The sequence below is a fragment of the Cebidichthys violaceus genome, unplaced genomic scaffold (genome assembly GCF_023349555.1).
Source record: "Cebidichthys violaceus isolate CVI_PGR_0920_01 unplaced genomic scaffold, fCebVio1.0.p SCAF_72, whole genome shotgun sequence".
In the NCBI taxonomy this organism is placed as follows: Eukaryota; Metazoa; Chordata; class Actinopteri; order Perciformes; family Stichaeidae; genus Cebidichthys; species Cebidichthys violaceus.
Genome location: NW_027176950.1, coordinates 701,450 through 725,958, shown reverse-complemented (window position 1 = coordinate 725,958; position 24,509 = coordinate 701,450). Strand labels below are relative to the sequence as shown.

Below are 24,509 nucleotides of genomic sequence, written 5' to 3'. Positions count from 1 at the left end.
ACTGATCGATTTCATGAGAAAGCTTCAAAATATCCTGCCACATATAAGAGGGGAAGATATTTTATACAAATTTCGACAAAATAAACAACAACAAATCGCTATATAGTTATCGAATTAGCTTTAAAATGTACCAAACGATGTTGATGAGTTATTTAGCGAAAATGAACAGCCATAATTAATCATTATTCCTTTTAAACGCATTTAAAAGATAAAGAATGGTCTCATTGTTAAACGTAACACAAAGCACTATATTCTATTGTATTGGTGAATTCAAGTAAATGAATGTGTCAAAAATAATTAGTTAAATTATTGGCTTAATTAATTAATTAATTATGGTTTTAATTCACCTCCATGCGGGTCACTTTACTAATTTACCATTTAATTATTATGATAAACAATATCAACATTCTTTATTAATGTGCACACGTTACCCCTTAAATACAACGCAAGATCATTCCCAAACATGTTGCCTTCATAATTGTACATTATATTTCCTGTAATTTGTTAATCTTAAATAATATCCTTCTTAAAATATATTGACCTAATTATAGTTTTCTTATTTTTTTCTTCCAAAGGGCAGTGTGTGTGTGTGTGTGTGTGTGTGTGTGTGTGTGTGTGTGTGTGTGTGTGTGTGTGTGATTTGTGCTCCGTTATGTGATGAGGGGATGGCTCGTTCATATCTGGAGCCTATCACGTCCCGCCTCTGCCTCGGACACACCTCCGAGATATGAGCGCTCACTAAATGTATATATCATAGGTTAGAAATGCGAACGTGTGTGTGAGTCACTGGTAGCGACTCCACGCTAAAAAAAACAGACAAGACAATCAGCTGCTGGGTAATAAAAAAAAGTTTATAGATGAACAGTCTGATGACGGTGAGCTGATGGTTTTATTACAGGCTGAGATCGACCGAGACGCAGAATTGTAAAGTGGCATGTCAGTGAGTCATAAGTGAGGATAACAGTCCAGCTGTTTGGTGATTTTTATTATTATTATCATTTGTTATTGTACATGCTCTTATTGAATTGGACGCAGGAGCGGAGCCTTATGACATTACGCACACACCGGGAGCGGGGCTGCAAATGGGCGGCATAGGTGGCAACCTCTACCTCAGCATGTTGAATGGGACTGAAACGCAAACTTTCGGAAAGAACCCCGACATCAGCAGTCACCTCCACCGCGGTGGCTGCAAGGACCTAGCCGAGTTTAAAATGGGGATCCAGGACGCGAGGTTTTACTACCCGGACTCTGTTCCGAGCGGGCAGGACGCGCTGCCTCTGCCGTACCACTCGGACCAGGCGGTGGGAGGGTACGGAGCGCAGTCCGGCAGGTTTTACGCGCAGACTCTCGGCAGTTGCCCGTACGGTGGCGTGCGCTCGCCGCCAAGGAGCGGAGCCGGGCAGGGTTACATCCCGACGGTGGGAGACGGGTTTCCCACCGGGGGTAAAGACTTGTACTCTCCGTCTCCGGAGAATTACCCGGCGAGTTTTCAGCACGGCTTCCAGCGGCCTCCTCTCTACCCGTTACCTGGGCTACAGGTGTGCGGGAAGACCCAGGCTCTGCTCAATAACTACCCGCTGTGGGCCAAGTTCCACAAGTTCCAAACGGAGATGATTATCACCAAGCAGGGGAGGTAAGTCCGACAGACAGCTCCAACTGATTTAAAAGCTGGCCCTCTATTATGGTCAGATTTTAGGGTTAAAAAAATAAATTACGCACCGCTGTCCTTTTTGGTTTTACACACGTTCTACTCAACTCACCACCGGTGTTATCTTAACGACGAGCAGCTGCAGTAACTTCCAGTTTAAAAGGCTGCTTTTCTGAGAACTAATATCACTTTATAGCCTTGTCATCGCGGTGATCACTGATAGTTTGGGCTCCTGTTTACTCTGCAGGCATCATCTCAGGTGTCTTTTTAATTGATGAGAATGACCTCTGAACATTTAGAATAACACGGTTTTGCGCAAAATTGGTCAGAGCTGAGTCACAAAGAATATGAAGAGAAATGAACCTATACTTACAGTAATTAATCTTAAAATATATCCCAAGAATGGTGCTGTTTAATTTCAAATACTTGATTAAAAAAAGTCCTTTCTCTCATTACTCTGGAATATTCCCTCTCTTTTTGTTGTTTCTTTATGTAAAAATAAAAAAGCTTGGGGCAGAAGCTGCTCCAGAGAAACGATGAAGTGGAGCTAATATCAGTTGCAGGCTGAGTTGCTGCAAAACATTTTGACACCTCTGCGCGACCTCTAAAGGCACAGGGGTCCCTTCAATACACAGCGGGAGTTTAACCCCCAACAAGGAGGCAAATCAATTTTATTTTACATCTTTTGTAGTTCATTGTTATGACGTCTTACTTTACGACACTAAGTCTTAAATATGTTTAATTTATGTCTCGTCAAATATCTGTTAAACACTCATCTCCCTGTGGTTTTTAATATTAATAAGTAACTAAATTATAATTACAGCCAAATCAAACTGAGATGTCTTATCTCTGCTCGTTAACGGGCTTTTAATTGAGATGTGATAAAGAAGGAAACTTGTTGATATAAACCTCAACCTCATATCTCGAGTAGGCGGCTGTAGAGGCGATGATACTAAAATGGGGAATAAAAAAAACACAAAACAAACGTGAAGAAGAGTCTGTGAGGTCTGAGAGCTCCGTAGAGAGAGGGGAGAGAGAGAGAGAGAGAGAGAGAGAGAGAGAGAGAGAGAGAGAGAGAGAGAGAGAGAGAGAGAGAGAGAGAGAGAGGGGAGACAGCGGCGCTGCCGGGCCTCTCTGACGGGTCACCGAGCATTAACATGCAGCCACGTCGACGAGGATTAATTCACTAATGCGCGACACTTGTGTTTGACAGAAGGTTTCAGGCCGGAGGTTTCTCATGAGCAGAGAACAAGCGCGCTGTCACATTATAGGACACTGATATTTCCACCTCTCTGTTTTTTAATACCGTGACTCCAATTGTCATTTCTTTTCAATATTTTTTGCACGTGTGTTTCTCACAGATGATTCACGGATTTAGAACCAGAGTTTACATTTTAATCTGCACGTTACAGTCTTTGGAACACGTTGCCCTCTGACCTGCATGGTTTCTTTAGTTCACTCTCTGGTTGACTGCAGGTTCACCTGTCAAAGTCACTTACATTACATTGTGCATCTTTGAAGTAGTTTCTTGACATTATATCTTCTTTTTTCTTTTTAAAACTTTAACAAAAAAAAGCAAGGTGCTCTGTTTCCATGCTTCACCTCATTGTATCATAGTTATATGGCTTATTAGAAGACAGTGACATTATTGCATAAAGAACATTTATTAGAAATTTAAAGCTGTGTCGAGATTTTGCGAGAGTTTTTGTGAAAGCAGGGACAGTTTCAGGTAGTTTGTGTCGCAAATTTGTATTTTACTGTGTTTTTGTTATTTTTCTGTGTGTGTGTGTGTGTGTGTGTGTGTGTGTGTGTGTGTGTGTGTGTGTGTGTGTCTGTGTGTGTTGTGTGTCATTTGACATAACAAGTCCTGGTAAAAACATGTAATAAATTAAATGTCAATACACAGCTCTCCTAAAGACAAAGACACACACACACACACACACGCACACACACACACACACACACACACACACACAATCTCACCATTTTGTCTAATTACGCGTCAGAATAACTCCTCACTTATGATATGACACAATCAACAAGTGACATTTCACTGAGATATGGGGACTTCTTAATTAATACATCTTTAATCTCTTGTTAAGTGAATAAATAATACTTTTGAGCATCACAGTTTATATTATGACACAAACTTTCTAATACCAGTGAAATACAGCTCACAATGAGTCTTCCCAACTAGTTTCAACATTTTGTTTTATCTTAAAAGGTCTTGGTGACTTCTTTTGAGACAATACATCTTTAATATCTATTTTTCACTTGTCCCACTAATTTTTTCACTTATTACAAACAAAAACACCTTGTATTTATTGTTTGTTTCCTTGGTTTTGAAGTGGTCTTTTTTTCTCAGTGCACACTAACTTGTCAGACTTTTCTGCACAAAAGTGAAAAAAAATACCCGCAATGACAAAAGGTTCGGTGAAATGGGCGTGGAGGTGTTATCCTTCCGCATGCATGGGACAAAAACAAAGAAGCTAATTTTCATGTTGCGCAAAAAAAACAACTCATATTACGAAAATGTCTAAATGTTATCTCCCTTTTATCTCCCCTCCCCCGCTCACGTGCACAATAAGGGATGGAGACTTCTTCAAAATACAACAGAAACTCCTGCAAGATTCTGGAGGAGTTTTCAGCAGAGGATCAGTACCAAAAAAAAAAGAAAGAAAAAGTTTTCAATATCAGAGGCAACATCCTCCTTAAATTTTCATCTTGGGTTTCGGCTCCTACAATAATTTTGCTGTGATTTTAGAGAGAAGTCGGAGGGTCTGCAATGTTAATCAAAACCCTGGTATATAGGAGAGAAGCTGAAAGAAGCTCCAGACGAAAAGTGCAGAGAAGAGAAGGGTCAAACACAGCTGAGCCTTTAGATGGCCACACAGAGGAGGTGAGGCACCTTTGAAGTTCAGGAAGTAAAAGACTAGATTCTCTTTTTTTATGCCTCTACTTTCTTCAGCCTGCGCTAGACGCCCGACAGATCTCTTACAAGTTTTGCTCGCGCACCACACCTGGGCTTTGAAATCTAGAGACATTTTTCATGGCCTGTAGCAATAGGTGGGGTGGGTGAGTAAGGGGGTGGGGGGTTCATCCGCACTTCTCATGAGCTAAATTCAGATCCCCACACTGGTTGAGGCCATCTCAGTCTGCTGTTTGACTCGTGCACAAAGTTCATGGAGGCTGCACGCAGCGGGGGCGCGTGGTCGATGTGAAAACACAGCGACGCGTTCTGTCGTTCACGAGGACGAAAGAGAATGATGGAGAGAAAAACAGGTACAAAGAGGCTTTTCAGATGCAACATAGTGGGATTTTTCTAATATAGTGAAACAGGAAATCAAGTGATTCAAACTGAAAAGAGAAAGTGAAAGCTTTTTTTTTATCGTTCATTTGATTGACCAGCGTGCCGATCCCACACCTGTGTACTCAGTTTAGATGTGAGTCAAGAGGTGAAACTTTTCCCTGCCGTGGTTTCTAAGAAGCACATTCATTTAAAGGGGACTTTTTTTTTCTTCTGAAAATCATTAAATATTTATTGATTTCGTAAAGACTTGTATGTCACAATCCTGAAATGGGCCTGTACTCGAGAAAAAAAAAAACGTTTAAAGATTTAAAGATAATGATAATACATCGCAAATCATGCTGTAAGTTCTGCATGGTCATCCAGTCAGTGTTCTAGGAAGGAGATAGGACTGACTAAGTTCTCAATATTCAAACACCTTTCAGGGAAATAATGCGGAGCTGAACTTCAGACTTAGAGGAATTATGCTCCTCTGCTCTCTTTGCTCTGCTGAGTCCAAACTATGATTCTGAAAATCATCTTTTGATTTATTTATTATTTATCAACAACAGCATGAGTGCAAATCAGAAAGTACTGCTATGAGGAGAAGTTTTTCAGAATTATTGTGGCAGAATAATCAACATACTTGGGGAATTTGAAGTTTCTTCTCTTCTACGACACATATTAAGTTTTACTGTAGTAAAATGTTTACTATAGTTTTAAATATGAATGTGTGATTCTTAAATGGATTGGAACTGCTTAGTTAAGTCCTACAAATTAAAACAACATCCATTTAAAAATCAAGTTTCTTTCCAAAGTAGGTCATATTTTGGAAATGATCACTTGACATCAAGAAGGAAAATAGAGTGGGCGTGTTCTCTGTTGTGCCTGGCTACAGACATTTCAATGCAATGTAATGCAGTGATGTCAAACATGTCAGAGAACAAATGGAAGAATTTAATTTCTTATCACGAGTGCTGAAAAGACGGCGTTTTAAGTTGAGGAATGTTTGGAAGTCTCGTGTTCATTATCGTCCTGTTCGTTTGTCTAAAAAGCAGAAGTGCAACTGTTTCAAGGTTTTAACAGTATGACTTGTCACTTCCTGTTCAGATGTTTATGTGTGCTTGTGCAGCTTTTCACAGAATCATCTAGTGCCAATATATATACTGATAACCAAACGAGTCCTTCCTCTTACCGTGTAAATAACTCTTCTAATAATTGAGTGGTGAAGTCCACCGCTGTGTGAGCCACAGGCCTCAACGATGTTATTATATTTTATGTCTCTCTATATTTGGTTTCCAAGACGGTTAATAAAAACAGATTGAGGCTGACTGGACAGATCAATAAACTAATAATTTGTTGTGATTACTTAATCACAACAAACACAAACTCAGTTTCCCTATAAAGAATCATGCAAAAAATGGAAATAAGTCATTCAGCATGAAGAAAATAATTCAGCAAAGTTGACAAAACCAACTAAAGACTAAAACACTGAATTTGTCTAAGAGGAGGTGGCCTAACAAGTACGAAGCCAGTTTCATTTTTCAACAAAAATGCCAACAAATCCCATGAAAATCCCCAAACTAACAATGAATTGATCCGACTAACAAGTTAAATATGATTTTTCTTCTTCTTCTGAGCCATAGAGCTCCAATAAAAACACCTCAATGAGCCTTACTGTTGTTCCTTCATCACCATGAACACACACACTGTAGTTTATTCTGACTTACACACACACCGTCCTGCTGCCACAATCACTAGAGCACCAAATGTGGATTAATTAAAATAGTCCCCAACAAATGCACTATTTCCTCCTGTTTAAGTAGCGTTTTATTGAAAACTGCAGTGCCCGGCTGTTTGAGGAGATTACCGAGCCTTTTTTTCAAAATTAAACTACATTTTTGTGACCCGTTTTAAAAGATGTACACCTTCACCATTGGACAAAATGGCCTTGAGGTGTCATAGACAGTGAGCTAGTCTGAGAGTGGTGGGAAAAAAAAGACAAACATTGTTTTGTTGTGGATAACAAAAATACAGAATAACGTCAGTCATGTCCTTGACTATGAACGAAGCATGAAACTAACAGTATCAGATGTCACGCTGCACTATAAAACAGAAATTTCAGCACATCTAGTCCCTGAATTCCTCTGCAATAAGTCAATACAGCAGCGAGAGCGTCTGTGCAGAAGGAGTGCTTGTGTCCGGCAGCAGCTGTAGACTGGCATGTTTTCGTCACAGATGATCAAGCGTACGCACGGTGACAAAAACTGGACCTGAACTCCTGTCCGGATGAATCAGCAGGTGCGCTCATGTAGAAAAGTCCTCTCCCTGGTGAATATCCAGTTCCTCTTCTCCTCTCTGAGCTTTCGCTGTGCATCCCCCGGACAAACCCTCCCTCTGCTCTTTCCTTTTCCCTTTCTCTTTCCTCCCCGCGGTTTCCCCTCTGCCTACCCAACCCTCCCCCCTTCCTCTCTCGCCCACCAACATCCACACAGTTTATTTTGATTTTTGTTGTATTTTTTAAATGTCACCACCAGCCGTACCGTCTCTGTATTACTGGCTGGTTCACCACACTCATCTGTTTCTATGGTATTTTGTCTGAAACAACAATACAATTAAAAAAAAGGACTACAGTTATGAGTATTCATGTGCGTATACATCTGGATTGGGCTCAGGAAGTGCCAGCCGGTTGTCGTCACCGTCAAGGTTTCCATGTGAATCAGAGTGGCACACTGGCAGGTCGGTTAGGGAGACTGTCTGGTGGATGAAGAGCTGCAAGTTTGATTCCCAGAGTCTGCTGCGAACAGACAGAGCCGTTTTCCTCGTGATTGAAACCATCATGCAACAATAGAAAAATGTGTCAAACAAATCAGAAAGCAGCAGAGCTACTGTATACGCTTCATTACCACGCCGCCACCACATTGACTGAACTCTGAACATAACACCTGAGTGCCGCCCCCGCATGCTAATACCCCTCTGTTGTGTTTTCTATGGTTTCCCCTCTTTTGCCAAGTTCTGATTTCTTATAAAAGGCTTCGTATAAGTGAATTCGACAATATCACTGGGGCAAAAAACAAAAAGATAACTGCTTCTCCACTTTCTAGATTACTCTCACACAGCGTGGGAGGGTTGATCCATTCATATGCTGAACAGCAGAGTTTCTGTTTTCACTTGTATTAAACTCTCCAGTGGAAGAAGAGCCGGTTCACCTGTTGTTTAAGAGCCACTAAAAGAGCTGCTGCCACGGTTCTGTTTCACAGAGAACTATGATTGATTGTTAAAGTGGACTCGCCATGTTGCCAGAAGGACCCAACTGGGACGGCTCATGGCAGGGGTTTGTCTTACTGGTATGCGTGTGTGTGTGTGTGTGTGTGTGTGTGTGTGTGTGTGTGTGTGTGTGTGTGTGTGTGTGTGTGTGTGTGTGTGTGTGTGTGTGTGTGTGTGTTCAGCCTACAAGCAGTCATCTGAAGGCCCAATCCAGAATAAATTCTTAACGTCTGACTTGTGGAGCTTTTTTGAGGATTTTGCTCAAAAATGCATGCAAAGTTCAAGATTTGCAAACATATGTTGACATTTGCATTGAAATTTACAATAAACCAAGGATATAGTGTTGAGATGTTTTAACAGTCTTTTGATATTTAGTTGTGTTGATATATTAGTATGTATGCGAGAAGTGTCATGAGTATTGTTTCAATATGACATCCGAGTTTAAATAACTTCCTTAAACAGTTTTTAATCAAACATCATTCAAACAGGAGGAAATAGTGCATTTGTTGGGGATTATTTTCAGTGGTGGATTAATCCACATTAGGTGTTCTAGTATTTGTGACAGCAGGACGGTGTGTGTTCATGGTGATGAAGAAGCAACAGCGAGGCTCATTAATGTGTTTTTATTGGAGCTCTATGGCTCAGAAGAAGAAGAGATGTCAAGCTTTGATATACAAACAATACTTGTTACACAACATTTACTGCAGGTTTCAGTATTTTCATGGGATTTAATGAAAATAAGAAAACATATTGAGGTTCGATACCCAGCCTAGACTAGTGTCACCATGAGCTCTTGTAGAAATAAAGAATAAACTGATCTATTATAACAACGTGTGACAGCTGTCCTCACCAACTATGACTTCATTGAATCAGATTTACTTGCCAAGTTTGTGTGCACATTCAAGGAACTTCAGTTTTTTCTGCATCTCTCTCAATGTACTCACACAGAAATATAAATAACAGCAAGGAACAAAGACAACAAAATATATATATATATATATATATATATATATATATATATATATATATATATATATAAGCATCAATGACCAACAATAGAATAAAAATAAAACGTTCATATACAAGTCATGTGTTCTGTACAAAAAGTACAAAGAAATACTGAATGATATACATAAATATGATGATTATTACTGTATGTAGGATTTATATTGACAGATATGCAAATATATAAAAGAAAATTGTATTAAAGACTAAGTTTGTGCAGCAGTGAGTAAGAGGGTTAAATATTTTAGTAAGAGTAAGGGAAACATATTTTGTACTTCTTGATGCATAAACACATGCATGTACACACACACAAAAAAAATCCTGATCAACAAAGACGGACCCTCCAGGTGTCCGACTAGCCTCGAACGCATCGTCTCTTTACACACCTCACTTGTTTTTACACCACTAAATGACCGAAGTGCTCCAGGGAGACACGCTGAATTTAAATGAGGTAAACGTGCATCCAGAGGGGGACGACTGTTCTACTTTGCTTAAGCAACACTGGCAACATGTAGACCGCTTTACATGTTTCAGACCGAAGTACAACCCTTGTTTTTAGATATTATAGGTTTTATCCATTTTGTTCCAGCAGCAGAAAGGAGTCTTAGAAAAGGATGTTTCTGAATAGGATGCTTTTTTGCTCTCTTTTTTTTTTTTATGTACAGTCATGCATTGTATAAAACACACTAATCGCTTCCAAACTTGTGAACTCTTCCAATACTTTTATATTGAAACAGTTGCACCAACACACTTCTGTTCATGCTTTAATATGAAAACATGTAATTGTGCTGCAAACATTCTCCAGGCAGGACGTGTAGTTTAAAATAAAACTCCTTCACTTTTCACATTGAACTAATCAAAAAGGCGGATGGAGGGCGGCGCTGGCTACTCATTACAAATGCTCCATAGCCTCAGGTGCTATTAGTCGGTTTAAAAGCAGCTGGGCCGAACGTCAAACATGTTGCCCTGATTTAACTACACTGGGTGGTGCCTCATATAGACCCAGAGTGCAATGCTGGTTCATACAAACACATGAGTGAGGATGAAGTGAATGACTCGGGTCTCATTCAGTGGTTCATTTATTGGTACTAAAGATACTGTGGAGTGTGTTTTTATTTCAATTCACTTTGAGAATTACGCTTATTTGTTTTTCTTTCCGAGAGTTAAATGAGAAGATCAAAACCACTCTCATTTCCGTCTGTAGATGTGAAGCTACAGCAAGGAGACAGTTAGCTTAGCATAAAGACTGGAAGCAGGGGGAAACAGCTAGCCTGGTTCTATCTGAGCACATCTGTTTTTACAAGATAGGCGTTATTTCGGGAGCTTTAGAGATGCTTCTAGGGAGATATTTTAGGAATGGTAATGTCAGTCTGTTGGTCCGTCAGTAAGTCAACCACTTTGGTCCAGACTGAAATAAACTGACTTTGGTGATCCCACATCTTTTTCGCCAACAGGTTGACTTTTTTTAGCTTTCTGTAAAATATCTCAAATGTTTGATCAATTGACATGAAATTTGGTACAGAAATCTGTTGACTACCAGAGAATAACCCATAATGACGCTGTTGATCCCCTGACTTTTACTCAAGGGGCATCAAAGTGTAATGCCATTCCCATCAGCATCAGCTGTACTCTGCATTTCGGGCTGATAAGCAAATGTTTGCTTAACGATTTGCAAAAGACGGTGAAAATGGTAAACTTGCTAAACATCAGCATGTTAGTTTTGTCATTGTGAGCATTTTTACAATGCAGATGTTGCACTCAGCTCAAAGCACCGCTGTGAAGTACAAGCTCATAGATTGATTAATTGAAAATTGTATATCATGAACCACAACTCAACCTTTTGGTTTCTGTCCCAAGGAGAACATTCTTAACTGTAAATTGAGCATTAATCTTATGAATATGTAATGATAGACATTGTGATAACAAATTGTCCAGCCACAAAGCAAATGAGTGCATTTAAAAAATGTTGATCTATTGCAAAATGATGCAGCCGTCTGCTTCATTGTAACATTCATGTGATGCGTTTACTTTACTCTGTATAGTATAAAAAAAGAAAGCATCTGTTTGGTTATTAATCGTGCAGCACTAAGTGCTTCTCTATCAACACTACATGTTTAGCGTTTACATGAATATCCTGATGCAGATTGTCACCAGCGTCTGAGGTTTTGTGTATTCTGTGTCCATATCCCGCATTTTCCTCTCTTGGTTTAACGCAGCCTCTCCTCTCCTTCTCTGGGCCGCGGTGCCCGGGGACGCCCTGACCTCCCCGTCACCTCGTCTCACTGAAGCGCTCTGTGTTCAAACAGAGTTCAACATGTAGAGCTCCAGCAATCAGGGGCAACTTCTGGGGGGGCATCTTTTATTAACAGCAGCATTAAATATTCACCTACACACCCCCCACCGTCAGCCATCTCCTTGTCCATTATTACTCCTCCTCCTCATTCTTCAGCTGGCGAAGAAGAGTCTTTCAGTCATGAGGTCCAAACAGGAATCACCTCCCTTTACATTATTGTTCTCAAAAGGGCACTTGGGTTATCTTCCATGTCAGTTGATTATTTTTGCATTTGATATTATGGGACTTCATCTTCATCATCTTATTTGAGAAAGACATATACAGCTGTTTGGGGGGGGGAGGGGAAACTACGGAAAAGATCCATTAGTTGCACATATGAGGACAAACTGCACCGACGAAGCTCATTGATGGAGGATCACTTTGTCTTTGCACAGTTTGTAAATTTACCTTCTGGATTTCTTTCATGGCAGAAAAATTGTCTCCAGTCTTAATGTTCATCAATACTTTATACCAGTAAAAAATAAAACAAAAACACAAGTATTACATGCATTTTATAACCCAACAAATACTTTAAGCATTAAATTCCAACAGGAAGTGTTGTTAAGATCTGTTGCTCATTATAGCAGATCTTATTTTTATATTTAAACCAGTTGTAATACGTTCACAACTCAAATAATAGTAATAAAATTCACTTTTTTCTTCAAGGCATGCAAACTTCAACTTAAAGAAATAAATGCCCAAATAAATATAGATACGCGTTGACAAAAATATTCTATTAATCATATTTTCCCCTGTGTGTTTGTCCAGGAGGATGTTCCCCTTCCTGAGCTTCAACATCAGTGTTCTGGATCCGTCCGCCCACTACAACGTCTACGTGGACGTGGTTCTGGCGGATCAGCACCACTGGAGGTACCAGGGCGGCAAGTGGGTCCAATGTGGGAAAGCGGAAGGTAACATGCCAGGTACGTTTCAAATCATGACACATAATAAAACCCAAACCCAGAGTCACATTTTACTTTTTCCATTGTTGCCGTCTTTATGATGGAGATATTTCCAGGATCAGAAAATATCATAATTAACATTAAAATATGCAAAAACAGAACGAGACAGTCATTTCAGAAAATTACTCTTTGTTTCAGAAGCCACAGTAGGGATATTTTATTATTAAAAAAAAAAAGATTAAGCGAGAAAGTAATGTACTAAATACAATCAGAATCTGGTTTATTGCCAAGTAGGTTTTAACATACAAGAAATTTCATGTACAGTATTTTTAGGTACTTGAACATTTCCATTTTATGTGACATTATTCTTCTATTTTACTACATTTTGAGGCAAATATTGTACTTTTTGCCTTCTATGTTAAAAAAAATATATATATTAATACAAAATATTCCCAAATAAATTACACAGGCATAATTATAAATCATAAAGTAAGTAGTTAGACTTAATTCCCCTTTTACCAGCTGCAACATTAAAATAATGCAACCATTAATGCATCAATTATTTCAAATATTATTTTGAAATGGGGCAACATGCATACCAAGTAGTTTTAGTACCTTAAGTATATTTCAAAGCTAAGACTTTTGTACTTTTACTCCAGTTAAATGTTAAAAGTATTTCTTCACTGCGGTACTTTTATTTTAGTAAAAGATGAGTGCTTCATCCACCTCTGATAAAAAATAAAAGCATCCCTTCTTCCAATTTAGTATTCCTTTATTTGAAGCGATGTTTATCAGAGCATGCAGCTATTAACATCACATGGGATTTAATTGTGAAAGTTTCCCGTTAATCGAGCACTAAGACCAAACATTAGAATCTTCTTGAATCAAAAAAACGTACCCCTGCAGCCATAAACGATGAACGATGCCAACTTTTCTTTCTTGGGCTTCCGATAGCAAAATACTGACACGAAGCAGGTGATCGACCACGAACTCTGGTCAAGCAATGAGCCGGAGACTTCAGCTCAGTGCACAAAACATGGGGGATCCTGAGGAAGTGGTTTATTTAGCAATATTGTAGCAAACCTACATGCACACAGTAGAGAAACCAAGACGTGCATCATGACGCACATGTAGTCTGAGAAGTTTCTGTGGACGCGTTATTCATTCGTTTTGTTCAAGTCATTCTGCAGGGAGCTGATTCAAGACAAGTTAATGGTGGAGCTTAAGAACCTATTGATGCAAGACAAACACTGCATCTATTTATTTCAGTTTATAGTTGATTATATTATCTTTGTCAAACTGAATATTTATAGCAACTCTCTGAAACGTTTTAAGTTGCTTACATTTCATTTTTATTGAAGTGTCTTTGTAGTAAAACATGTTTCGTCAGTTTGTCTTGATCCATTGTTCTGCTATAAATCCATAAAAACAATTTCAAAGAAACCAGATATCTTCAGTCACAAAAAGCAAAATCAGGAAAGGGGGTGATTATTTGTATGTTGGATCAATGAAGTACATCTATCCATCTATATTGTTTACTGTAAGCATGTAGGTGACACGAGTAGTGGGAAACTTACTCAAGGCAATGGTCAGAAACCAGCAGCAGCCCAAAAGTCAAACAAACCCAAGAGACAGGTGAGCAGGTCCGGAACTAAAAACAGGAACCGATCAAGTTCGGGTTCAGATAAATCTAAGGCAACCTGACCTGGAGTGAGAGGAAATGGACCAGTTTTACGCTGCAGGGTTGATGAGGGAAAGTGGGAACAGGTGAGCAGGTTGGTGGTTCAGTCATGTGACTGGGACAGGTGGGAAAGTCTGAGGTCATCTGGTGGATGGATGGAAAGTGAAGGGAAGGACAGAGAGGAAGATTCTGTGACAGCAGGTGTTGAATAAGAACGTTATTAGAAACTGTTGGAAGGAATTAAAGAAAGTCTATGATGGATTAAATAACCTCATTTTATAACAGGACTCAACCTCTTTAAAAATCTGCTGCATGAAGTTGACCTACTTGTTGATTCATCAAGAGCTGGACTGATTTATTGGCCAGTAAAAGATTATTGCAGATTCATCAGTATCAGCAACTTTACTTTAGTTGCTTTGCAGATTAATACTATTAATACAAAATATACACAATTCAATTATCTATCCGTAATAATAAATCATAAAGTAGTTCAAATCAGCCCCACCTCTGAAATGGGACGTCCCGCATAATGAGTAGATATATGTCAGTTGATATATTAGTATCAGTGTTCATGTAGACCGATAAGTGACAAGAAATTGGACGAAATGAAACTGTGTCTCCACAGACTTTCACCTGTAAAGGCTCAGAGTGTATCTTGGTCGCAAACTAATCTACAGGATTTGTATTAACGTTGCTTGTTTTTCTTTAAAAGAAATACTGCTTTCGGTCAACATATCTTTATCTGATTATTTAAGTTTTCCAATATCAATATCAGTCTCCAAAAACCCAGAATCAGTAAAGTATCAACCACGTCATGGCCGATGGCCAAGTGTGGAAACGTATTTTCGTGTCTCTTAATCCTTTTACCTAAATAAACTATTTATAAACAAATTATCTGAACAATGCATTGTCACAGATTTGAAATAGCTCATGAAACGTTCTCTTGCAACGAGTCTCTGAAGGACTGCGTTGGGATCTTTGGGAATATCATGAAGAAACACCTCTTTAAAAACTGAAAACATCTTTCCAAACTTTGTCATCATCTGTGGTGTCCAGAAGTATCTTTTCATTACTTTTTTTCCTATTTGAACTTCCTTTAAGTATTAAAATTGGTCATTAAATCCCTTCATGCTTCTCCCCAAATATATTGTGATATCACATTTCTCATTTATTTGTAGGGAGTTGTTCTTGGACATAATTATTTGAATATTTCTATCATTATTTCCAGTTTTCATCTCTGTAAAGAACATGGATTTGGCTTTTTTACCTCCTCCATCATTATTATTCTTCCTGTTCACACCTCAGAGAATTAAAAAAAAAAACACAATATCAAGTCAAGCGAGAAGATATTTAGTGTGTGATTGATGGTAGACTAACCACAATTATATAAATGAGAGAAAGTGCAAGGTGTTGTCACACATGCGCCAGGTGTTGTGGAAAGGTGACGATGTGCTACAGTTGTGGAAACTGTGGTGAAACAACTTTACTCAATTATATTTAATAGTTCACTTATGTGGTGTGCTCGTCGAAGGTTAGCAGGTCATTGTGGTGATGCTGTGAAAAATCACGGTGCCCAGATTGTATCCTGCAATAAGAACACATCAAATATAAAAGAGACAAAACAACATTTTATTTTAATAGTTGGCAGAAAGACATTTTTATTTTATTTCAGGTCAAATATGATGCAGCTTCTCACCTCCCACTTATTTAACCGAATCAGACACATACAAGTGATTTATTGTTTCAAACAAATATTGGCACAATATCTACAGCTGTTGCATGTTTAATTTTCTGTTTTATGTATATTCTACTGCTTGCACTGTGACGTGTTTGTTGCAAAGAAATGTTTTTATTGCAAAGAATTTCACTAGAAGGGGAGTTTAAAAAACATATATATATATATATTTATAATGTCTAATAATCTACTTATAGAACTGTATAATAATAATGTAAACAATGATACTTAGAGTGGCTTATAATCACCTAATAAAGCATTATAACAGTGATTATAATGCAATATGAAAAGAGTACAATGTATTACAACTATGGGAATTATAATACATTATGGTACTTATTATAATGCTTGACTTTATGTTATAAAATACCTTTATAAAGTGATTTGATTATTGTTATGAAGCATTTACTGTTTATAACTATAACTATACAGTGCTATGAGCAGATTATAACGTATTATAAGTATGTTTGTGATGCATTAGACATGGGCGTCATAGAAAGTGCTATCGACTATTAAAATTACTCTACATTCAAATTCATTGTTTGCACATCTGTAACGTTTGCATAAACAATGCAGGTCTGACAGGCTGATGTTAGATTCACTCTTGTTAAAGTGACCAAAACGTGTAAACAATACTGCTTTTAGTTGGTTTTTTTCGGTGAGAAATACTTTCAAAATGTTGTTAAATGTTGCTCGTGGTGCTCTTTCAGGGAACAGGATGTACATGCACCCCGACTCTCCCAACACAGGAGCTCACTGGATGAGACAAGAAGTGTCTTTCAGCAAACTCAAGCTCACCAACAACAAGGGCAGCACCAATAATGTGGCACAGGTACTGTTTCCTGTTTCCTGTTGTCTGCCTGCTACTATATTAAGAGCTTCTGAAACCTGTTCTGTTTTGTGTTCATCTTTTTTAACGTGTACACGAAAACATCTTCCACATCATGTGTCTGATATGCCAAATGAGAATGAACCACATTATCGGGTGTCACGGTGGAAACATAACCTAAGATGCATCCAATGTATCTTCATCATCTTTGACATATTCCTCTCTGCCGTCACATTTCCTGTCTGATTGTTTTCTATCAAATAAAGGCAGAAAGTTTTAGAAATACCTCTCTCTCTCTCTCTCTCTCTCTCTCTCTCTCTCTCTCTCTCTCTCTCTCTCTCTCTCTCTCCTGCAGATGATCGTGCTTCAGTCGCTCCACAAGTACCAGCCTCGTCTTCACATCGTGGAGGTGAAGGAGGACGGCTCCGAGGATCCCTACCTCTCATCCAAAGCTCAGACCATCATCTTCCCGGAGACGCAGTTCATCGCTGTCACCGCTTATCAGAACGCAGACGTAAGTCTCATCAGGGAGGGTAGTTTTGTGTGTTGTTTCTTTGCAAATGATGGTCAACATCAGCTTAGTTTAGTCTTTCAGACTATTTTAAAGAAAACATCTAAAATACCAATTTAGATGTTTATTTTATTGCTTTGTGTCCGTAGATTTCTCCTTAATTCACCAAAAATTAGATAATACCTAATTTGCATATTCAATCATAACATTTCAGAAACCTTTATTGACAAAAAATATTGACTAATATAAGTAATGAACTGGTGAAGTTGCATGGTGATATCTTAGTATTAGTTAGTTTTTTGACTCTATTCACCTGTAGAGTCTTCTAAATGTCTGTAGTTCAACTAAACGTCTCTTTAAAGGACGTTTTCTCTAAATGAGTTTGTTCTCAGACTCTGATCCAGAAATCTCCACTTCAGTAGCTCTTCCATACACCAAACCTTACACTTTCATTCCTCTCTATGTTCTGAAGCTTTCTACAGAGGGGGTTGCTCAGATATCATCAACATTTTATTACTAAAACATGGAGAAAGTCTGTCTGTTGACACTGTTTTCTGATTTATGGAGAGATACAAAGAGATGTCCAAAATCCCCTCTGTAAAAACCTTTGACTCTAATATGTCAACAAAATGAAACAACAATTTTGAACCTGGCTTCATCCAATGTCGATTTTTGTTCTAGAAATGTATGAAAATACGCACATATTTAAGATATAAGATAATGCCTCAACATACAATATAACAAAATAATTGTCTTAATGTGAGTAATCAACTGGGGAAGATTCACAGTGATATCTATTATTTTTTACCCTATTCACCTGCAGTGTCTTGTCTCCTGTGTCCGTATTTTTTTTCACATTTTTTACACAGTAGAGATCCATCTTCAATGATTCATGTCAGGGCCACGCTTCAGATAGAGGCTTTGGTTTATGCATGCATGTATCAAAAATGCACACACGCGCTAATTTACAATCCTACAATTTAGTGCGAGTGTAAACACGGGTCACTAAACTCAGAGTCACCTCACCCCACCTGACCTGAGTGCTGCAGCTCCCTCCTCCCCAGTACTGCATATAGTATATCTGTAACAGCTGTTCAAATACATTGTGGAGGAGTTACTGTAATCCAAATGCAACACACACTTGTCCTGTTTGGATGATGTTTATTTTGTCACTATATATGTGTGTGTGTGTGTGTGTGTGTGTGTGTGTGTGTGTGTGTGTGTGTGTGTGTGTGTGTGTGTGTGTGTGTGTGCCCACTCTGGTTCTAAAGACAAACTCTTTCCAACAACAAGACTAGAAGTTGCATGTAATCGTCATTAATTATTAGTCAGCGACCTCCTCTCTCTGCCGCTCTCTTGTTTCTCTTACGTGGTTGCTCACTCCTTCTCTTTTTTTTTTTTTTTTCTTATGCCTACATTCTCTCATTGCCCTCCTCCGATTCCTTACACAGATCACTCAGCTGAAAATAGACCATAACCCCTTCGCTAAAGGTTTCCGCGACAATTACGACACGTAAGTAAAGTTGTTTTTTATTTTTTGAAGATGCATTTGTAAAAACTACAGTAAATCAGAAAGAACGTGTTTCTGAATCTAGGATTTGCTCACCATGAACAGTGAGACTGGATAATTGCTGGTACTATGTTTTAATATTGTAATAGATGTCATTACTGTGCTGCTGGAGCTCGCTGCAGTGAAAAGGGTGTGAGGGGCTGTGTGATGTTTGATAGATAGTTTGAGGTTTTGGGCAGGAAATAACACCTTCTTCTTTTTTTCTCTCTCTTCTCACACTCTTTTCTCTTGCCCTCCCTCCTCCCTCCCGCCTATAGGCTGTATGCTCCTCCCGACTCTGATCGCCTCACCCCCTCCCCTACAGAGAGCCAGCAGCTGCTGGCAGGAGGCTGCTACCCTCAAGGCTACCTCTCTGAGCAGTACATGAGCCCCCTGCCACAGAGCCGCTTCTTCAGCCGCGAGCCCATCGCCATGGGCCAGCAGCACAAAGACCCGTCCTCCAGCCCCGGTCCTCACAGCCGCTGGTACCTGCCGCCTCAGCAGGGCGTGGCCGCCAACCGGCTCGACTTCACTTCCTCCTACGATGGGGACTTCTCTGGAAACAGTTTCTACAAGCCCTTCCCCTTGCAGACATCCACTCACCACGCGCTCAGCTACTACCCAGACCATCCTTTCGCATCTTCAAGCGTGTCCGTCTCAGGGGCCACCTCGGCGGGCTGGACCACCAGCCGGCCCACCCCTCAGTACCTCAGCCACCCGAGTAAGCCCGCCCCAAGTCTGGGCTGGTTTAGGCCCATATCGTCCTCCTCATCCTCCTCATCTTCTTCCACGTCACCCGGCAACCCCCGGCTGCACCCGCCCTCGCTCCTCGAGGCCCTGCAGCCGCCCCTGCTGCAGGACAAGCCCAAAGACACTGTGGTGGAGGTGGTGGTGGAGGACCCCTGGCTCGAGCCCCCCTCCGTGAAATCAGCGGCCTCGGCCGACTCGGGCCTGTTTGAGGGCAACGTGGGGGACAACAAGAAGAGGAGGGTGTCGCCGTACACGTCCAGCACTGAAAACTCCCCACCTCCACGTGGTGGAGAGGTCTGCGAGAAGGACAGCAACAGCGACGCAGACTACTACGGCTATTACACTCACTGAAACCACAAATCGCCACAGTCTCTCCCTGCGTCTCCCCCACACACTCACACCGCCCTCATGAACATGTCTGTCCAGTCGGGTCATGATTAAGGGCTGGAATAGTCTCTGATTCTGCTGCAGACAAAAAAAAACAGAACATGCAGCCTCATCTTCTGTCGCATCACAAAAGTCCCCCCCCCCCTCAAAGTGTCAAATGATTACAGGAGAAACTTCCAGGGTTACTGTCAAAGTTAGTGTTGAACAGAAGTGGATGTGACTGGGGGAAACTGCCCTAGAGTCACACAAACACCAAACAGACAAACAGACCTGTGACTTAAGCCCTTGAAACATCTGGAGATTTGGGGGGGGACAAAAATGATATCTGCATATCTGCTTTGCTGACAGACGCCTGCAGGGATTGTCTGTTCTTTCCGCGTCAAACACTCTCTCTGTCTCTTTTTGCTCCGTCTTTGTCTCCGTCTGTCTCTTCCTTCTCACCCTCAACCTTTCACACATACTCATGCAATATGCTCGCAGTCATTTCCCCTTGATGATTCTGAGCAGAAATTACATTTCACGCACACACACACACACACACACACACACACACACACACACACACACACTATCACACAAACAGTCATCTCTCCAAATCCGGCTCAATTGGTTTAAGTGCAGCGCCATCCGGTGGCTGCAGAGGAGCGCTGCACGGCTGACAGTGCAGAGTGAACTGATGGCAGAAGGCTAAAATGGCTTAGCAAGCACATGATCTGAAGCTCAGCACGCTAATCTAAGTCAGCCCGGCTCGGAACAACCTTTTCTGTGTGTGTGTGTGTGTGTGTGTGTGTGTGTGTGTGTGTGTTAAGTAAATCAGCAACCACAGCAGAAATAGCAAGTCCTGAGACAATCCAACATATCTCACAGGTGTAAAAAAGAGCTTGTATCTGTGAAGTTCCTATGAATTTTGCAACAATTTGCATTTCATTGCAACATAATGCCCATATGGGTGTTTGCAAATCTACGCTGTTTGCATTATCATGTGATTAGATCCTTGCATATGTCTAAAACACAGAGACTGTTAACATTAGAGGCAGTCTAATAGGAAAAAACTGAATCATTTAGCTTCATTAGAGCTGCAACGATTATTCAATTAATCGCTCAAACAAATATTAACTGAACATCGTCTGGGTTTTGAAAAAAAAAAAAAAAAAGACAGTTGCAGACATCACCTTGGAAATTATAACAATAATGTCTCTATTTTACAGACAAAACGAATTGATAAATCAAGACAATAATCACAAGATTAATTGATGATGAAAATAAGGCTCTAAAGTGGAAAAACAATCAACTAACTTGTTGTTTCCAAAGCTTTCGACCACATCTCATGGCCTACTTCTGGTGTTAATTACCAAACAGGTCTCAGTTATACTTTTCCAAAAGGACAGGCTCTCGGACAACGAACGTTTAGCTCTTTTATACTTTGTGCAGGTTTCTCCTCGTGGCAAACCAACATTCTCAAAGCTCCTCAAAGTATTTTGTTTCCCAATCACCTCTAATCACGGCGTGTAAATGGGTGCGAGTGTCTGATTGTTGGTTTCGGAAAGTTACAGAACATCAGACACTGAAGCTATTCAACCACCTGACAGGCAGTTTTGATTAAGGATACCGGCAGCTTTAAAGCATGAACCTTTTGACTGCCCTTCTATGGGTTGTCACATGTTGAAAAAGTAGTGATATTCACTGTCTGAATTTTCCAATTCTGGGTCTGAATCAGGTCTGTAAACTGCTATAAAATAGCCCTAAATAATGATATGTCAAGGCTGCAGTACTACCAACTAGTTAGTGTGATGGGAGAAGAATGATGCTCTTGGAGTAGAGGTGGAGGTAGAGCAAATGATGTGAGCTTCTGGGCAAAGAATGTGTTTTAAAGATATTCAGTTACACTAATTTGTCACAAAAAAATGTAAAATGCTCTCCTGCTCTTATTTTATGAGCTTTTTGCCCATTTATGGATTTGCTATAAAACACAAAACTGCTTGGTTTCATAGAGTGTAAAAAGGCCTCATTATAACAAAGACCCAGGCCTCTGCTGCAGTCAGTGGACGTGAAAACGCCGCTGTCAGCACACACATACATAAAGCCTGCGATCAATACCAGCATCGATAACGACGGAACTGGAAACACAAACTAAGTGCACCCACTGTTCATGTTTTCCAGTGCAGACGTGTTAAAAAGTGGGTCATTCAGACCGGCTACATGCACCTGTAGGTAAACAGACGGGGCCCTGTCACCCTCAGACCCTGGATAAACAGGAAGCGCAAAGTGACCAGACAGACACTCTGAATTTCCTCCCAAGTCTTCGGGCCAATCATGTCGTGACTCTGGCTGACAAGAGTCCCGGCTCCCAGCCCGGTGACAGAAATGAAGAGTGAGGCTGCAGTCGGCGCTGATCAGTGATCTGCTCCTCATTCCTAAACCAGGTGTGCTAATGGCCTCAGACAACACTGGAGGCGACAGACGAGCACTCGCTTGGTGCAGTGCAGGGTTACTGTAGTCTTTTCTAAAGGGAGAGGAAATTACAAATAAATCTGCACTTGAAATGCTTAATTGAGTGTATGAAAACGGTAGCAGCATTCTGTACTTTTGTAGATATCTGATTTTTAAGCCGTATCTAAAATAGTGACAACAACCAGAAAAGAAAACATAATACTACTTTAAGAAATAGTTTCACATTTTAAGATTGATCCCACTCTCATTTCTGTATACTAAAAATTAAGCTAGAGCCAGGAGACCTTTAGCCTAGCATAGCATAGCACAGCATAAAGAGTTAAAGCAGGGGGAAACAGCTAGCCTAGCTCGTCAAAATTGTCTTTGTCTTTGTTACACTTCAGTTTTTGTACAGATAAAAATAAACAACATATACAAGGGTTAATTTGTGAGCTCAGAGGTGCGTTGGACATAGCCAGGCTAACTGTTCCAGTCTTTGTGCTAAAGCTAGGCTAGCCGTCTCTTGGCTTTAGCGCCATACAAAACATGAGACTTGTCATCTAACTCTTTTTTTTTTAATGTTGAACTATTCCTTCACAGTAAAAAAGAAAAACAGAATGTGATCAAAGCACATATCAACTTTCTGCTACCAAACATTGCATATATTCTTCTTCAGAATATTTGGGGGGTTTAGGGACCAGCGAGGAGTTCAGTATTTTTAGACTCAATATATTTCCATTTGATGAGACTTAGGCCGGCAAAGCGTTAACTGATAAAGGAGTTAAATTCCTGGCAGCGTGACGACGACTTTGAACTGACGTTTAGAATAAAATCTGCAAAATCTGTCAACTGAATTGATAAAATACAGCTTTTGTTTTCGGTGCCTGGTTAATATTTAATGGTTGAGTTGGATGATTGGACTTTAGTATTTCTATTTAAACCCTGTTTGCTTTATAGAGTGCTGCAGGGATGATGTGTTTCTAAAGGCCAACCAGGAAGTTAGCATCACACTCTCACAACCTCCACAAAAAGCCAATAGGATTATTCTTTTGTATTTTGGATCATTGAATTTAAAGACAAGGGACCCAGAAGTGCCAAAACGCTAACTAATTTCTGGTTTTCCGACTCCTTACTGCAGCACTCTATTAAGGTTTCACATGTCGACACAAAATTGAAGCTTGTTATTTTTACAAGCTTTGTCTATAGACTCTGACTGCAGCACTCTGCAGAACGATCTTAACAATGATGTTGATGAAAAAAGGGACAAACTGTGTGACAGCTCAGTCCTTTACCTGAACATTTAAATACAGTTAAATGATAATGAACTGTTTATGCTATAAACAGAATGGATATATTGTATGTTGCTTGTGTAACATTTCCAAAAGATCTACTATTTAAATTCTATGTTGAGATCTGTCATAGGAAAGAGGTGATGATGGACCTTAATGAAGGTGTACGACGGACAACTCGTGCTTCAAGTGCAATTAATAGAAAGTAAATTAGTTTAGGATGCATTGCAGGAAACAATAAGAGCAAAGTTGTATGTGATCACTGGCCTGTGGATGATGTCGGTTATTTATTTCAACGTGCTGTGGTTTGTTGACGTGGTTCACTCCTGCACATACAAGAGTGCAAGATCTCACATAAAAACGGCAGAATGAAAAAGCTTTCAGACGCCTCAGGAACGACCCCTGCTGGACATCTCAGCTATTACAATCAACTTCAGCCAATCCCCGATGTTCAACAATCCAATTCCTCAATTTCCCATGAGTCTGTGTTCCCCTCATCAAGAGAATAAGACTGTGAGAACTGTATTTCCAGAGGTTTTACTGTATAATATAGAAATAGAGTGAAGAAGGGAGACCAGACCAGGTCAAGCATGTTATTTTTGTGATCCATGTGCACTGTTTATGTCAAGGGAGCAATAATCCTCCTTTGAGCTTATAAATTGCAAAAATAAGAGATGAAAAATTTCTGAACGGGGAAAACTGTTATTTATTAAAAAAGTGGCATAATTGTGTATTGTATTGTTTTTTATTCATGAAATTAAAGCTTACACACAACAAACCTTGTCTGTTTTTCTTTAATTTAATGAAGGTATAGAACTTTTGATCAACTGAACAAAGCACTTTTTGAAAATGCTGCATATCCAATTTAATGGTATATTATGTGAGAATTAATTTGTGCCATAATATAA

The 24,509-nt window shown here is 39.8% G+C and overlaps 1 protein-coding gene across 1 annotated transcript; it reads left to right on the top strand.

The window, feature by feature from the left end:
- The first annotated feature begins 1,062 nt into the window (after window positions 1-1,062).
- Window positions 1,063-24,373, top strand: tbx21 (T-box transcription factor 21). The gene is made up of 6 exons (XM_068736839.1): window positions 1,063-1,633; window positions 12,307-12,461; window positions 16,567-16,688; window positions 17,041-17,199; window positions 18,648-18,709; window positions 19,024-24,373. Exons 1-6 carry the CDS (start codon window positions 1,083-1,085, stop codon window positions 19,844-19,846), a joined length of 1,872 nt encoding a protein of 623 aa, XP_068592940.1. The 5' UTR covers window positions 1,063-1,082; the 3' UTR covers window positions 19,847-24,373.
- Window positions 24,374-24,509: the final 136 nt, after the last annotated feature.

What these genes read in the sequence shown, in the direction of transcription:
- tbx21 (XM_068736839.1), top strand. Translation starts at nt 1,083, where the DNA reads ATGGGCGGCATAGGTGGCAACCTCTACCTCAGCATGTTGAATGGGACT. An exon ending in CCGCTTATCAGAACGCAGAC is followed by an intron (nt 17,200 to 18,647) that starts GTAAGTCTCATC and finishes TTCCTTACACAG; the next exon opens with ATCACTCAGCTGAAAATAGA. An exon ending in TTCCGCGACAATTACGACAC is followed by an intron (nt 18,710 to 19,023) that starts GTAAGTAAAGTT and finishes TCCCGCCTATAG; the next exon opens with GCTGTATGCTCCTCCCGACT.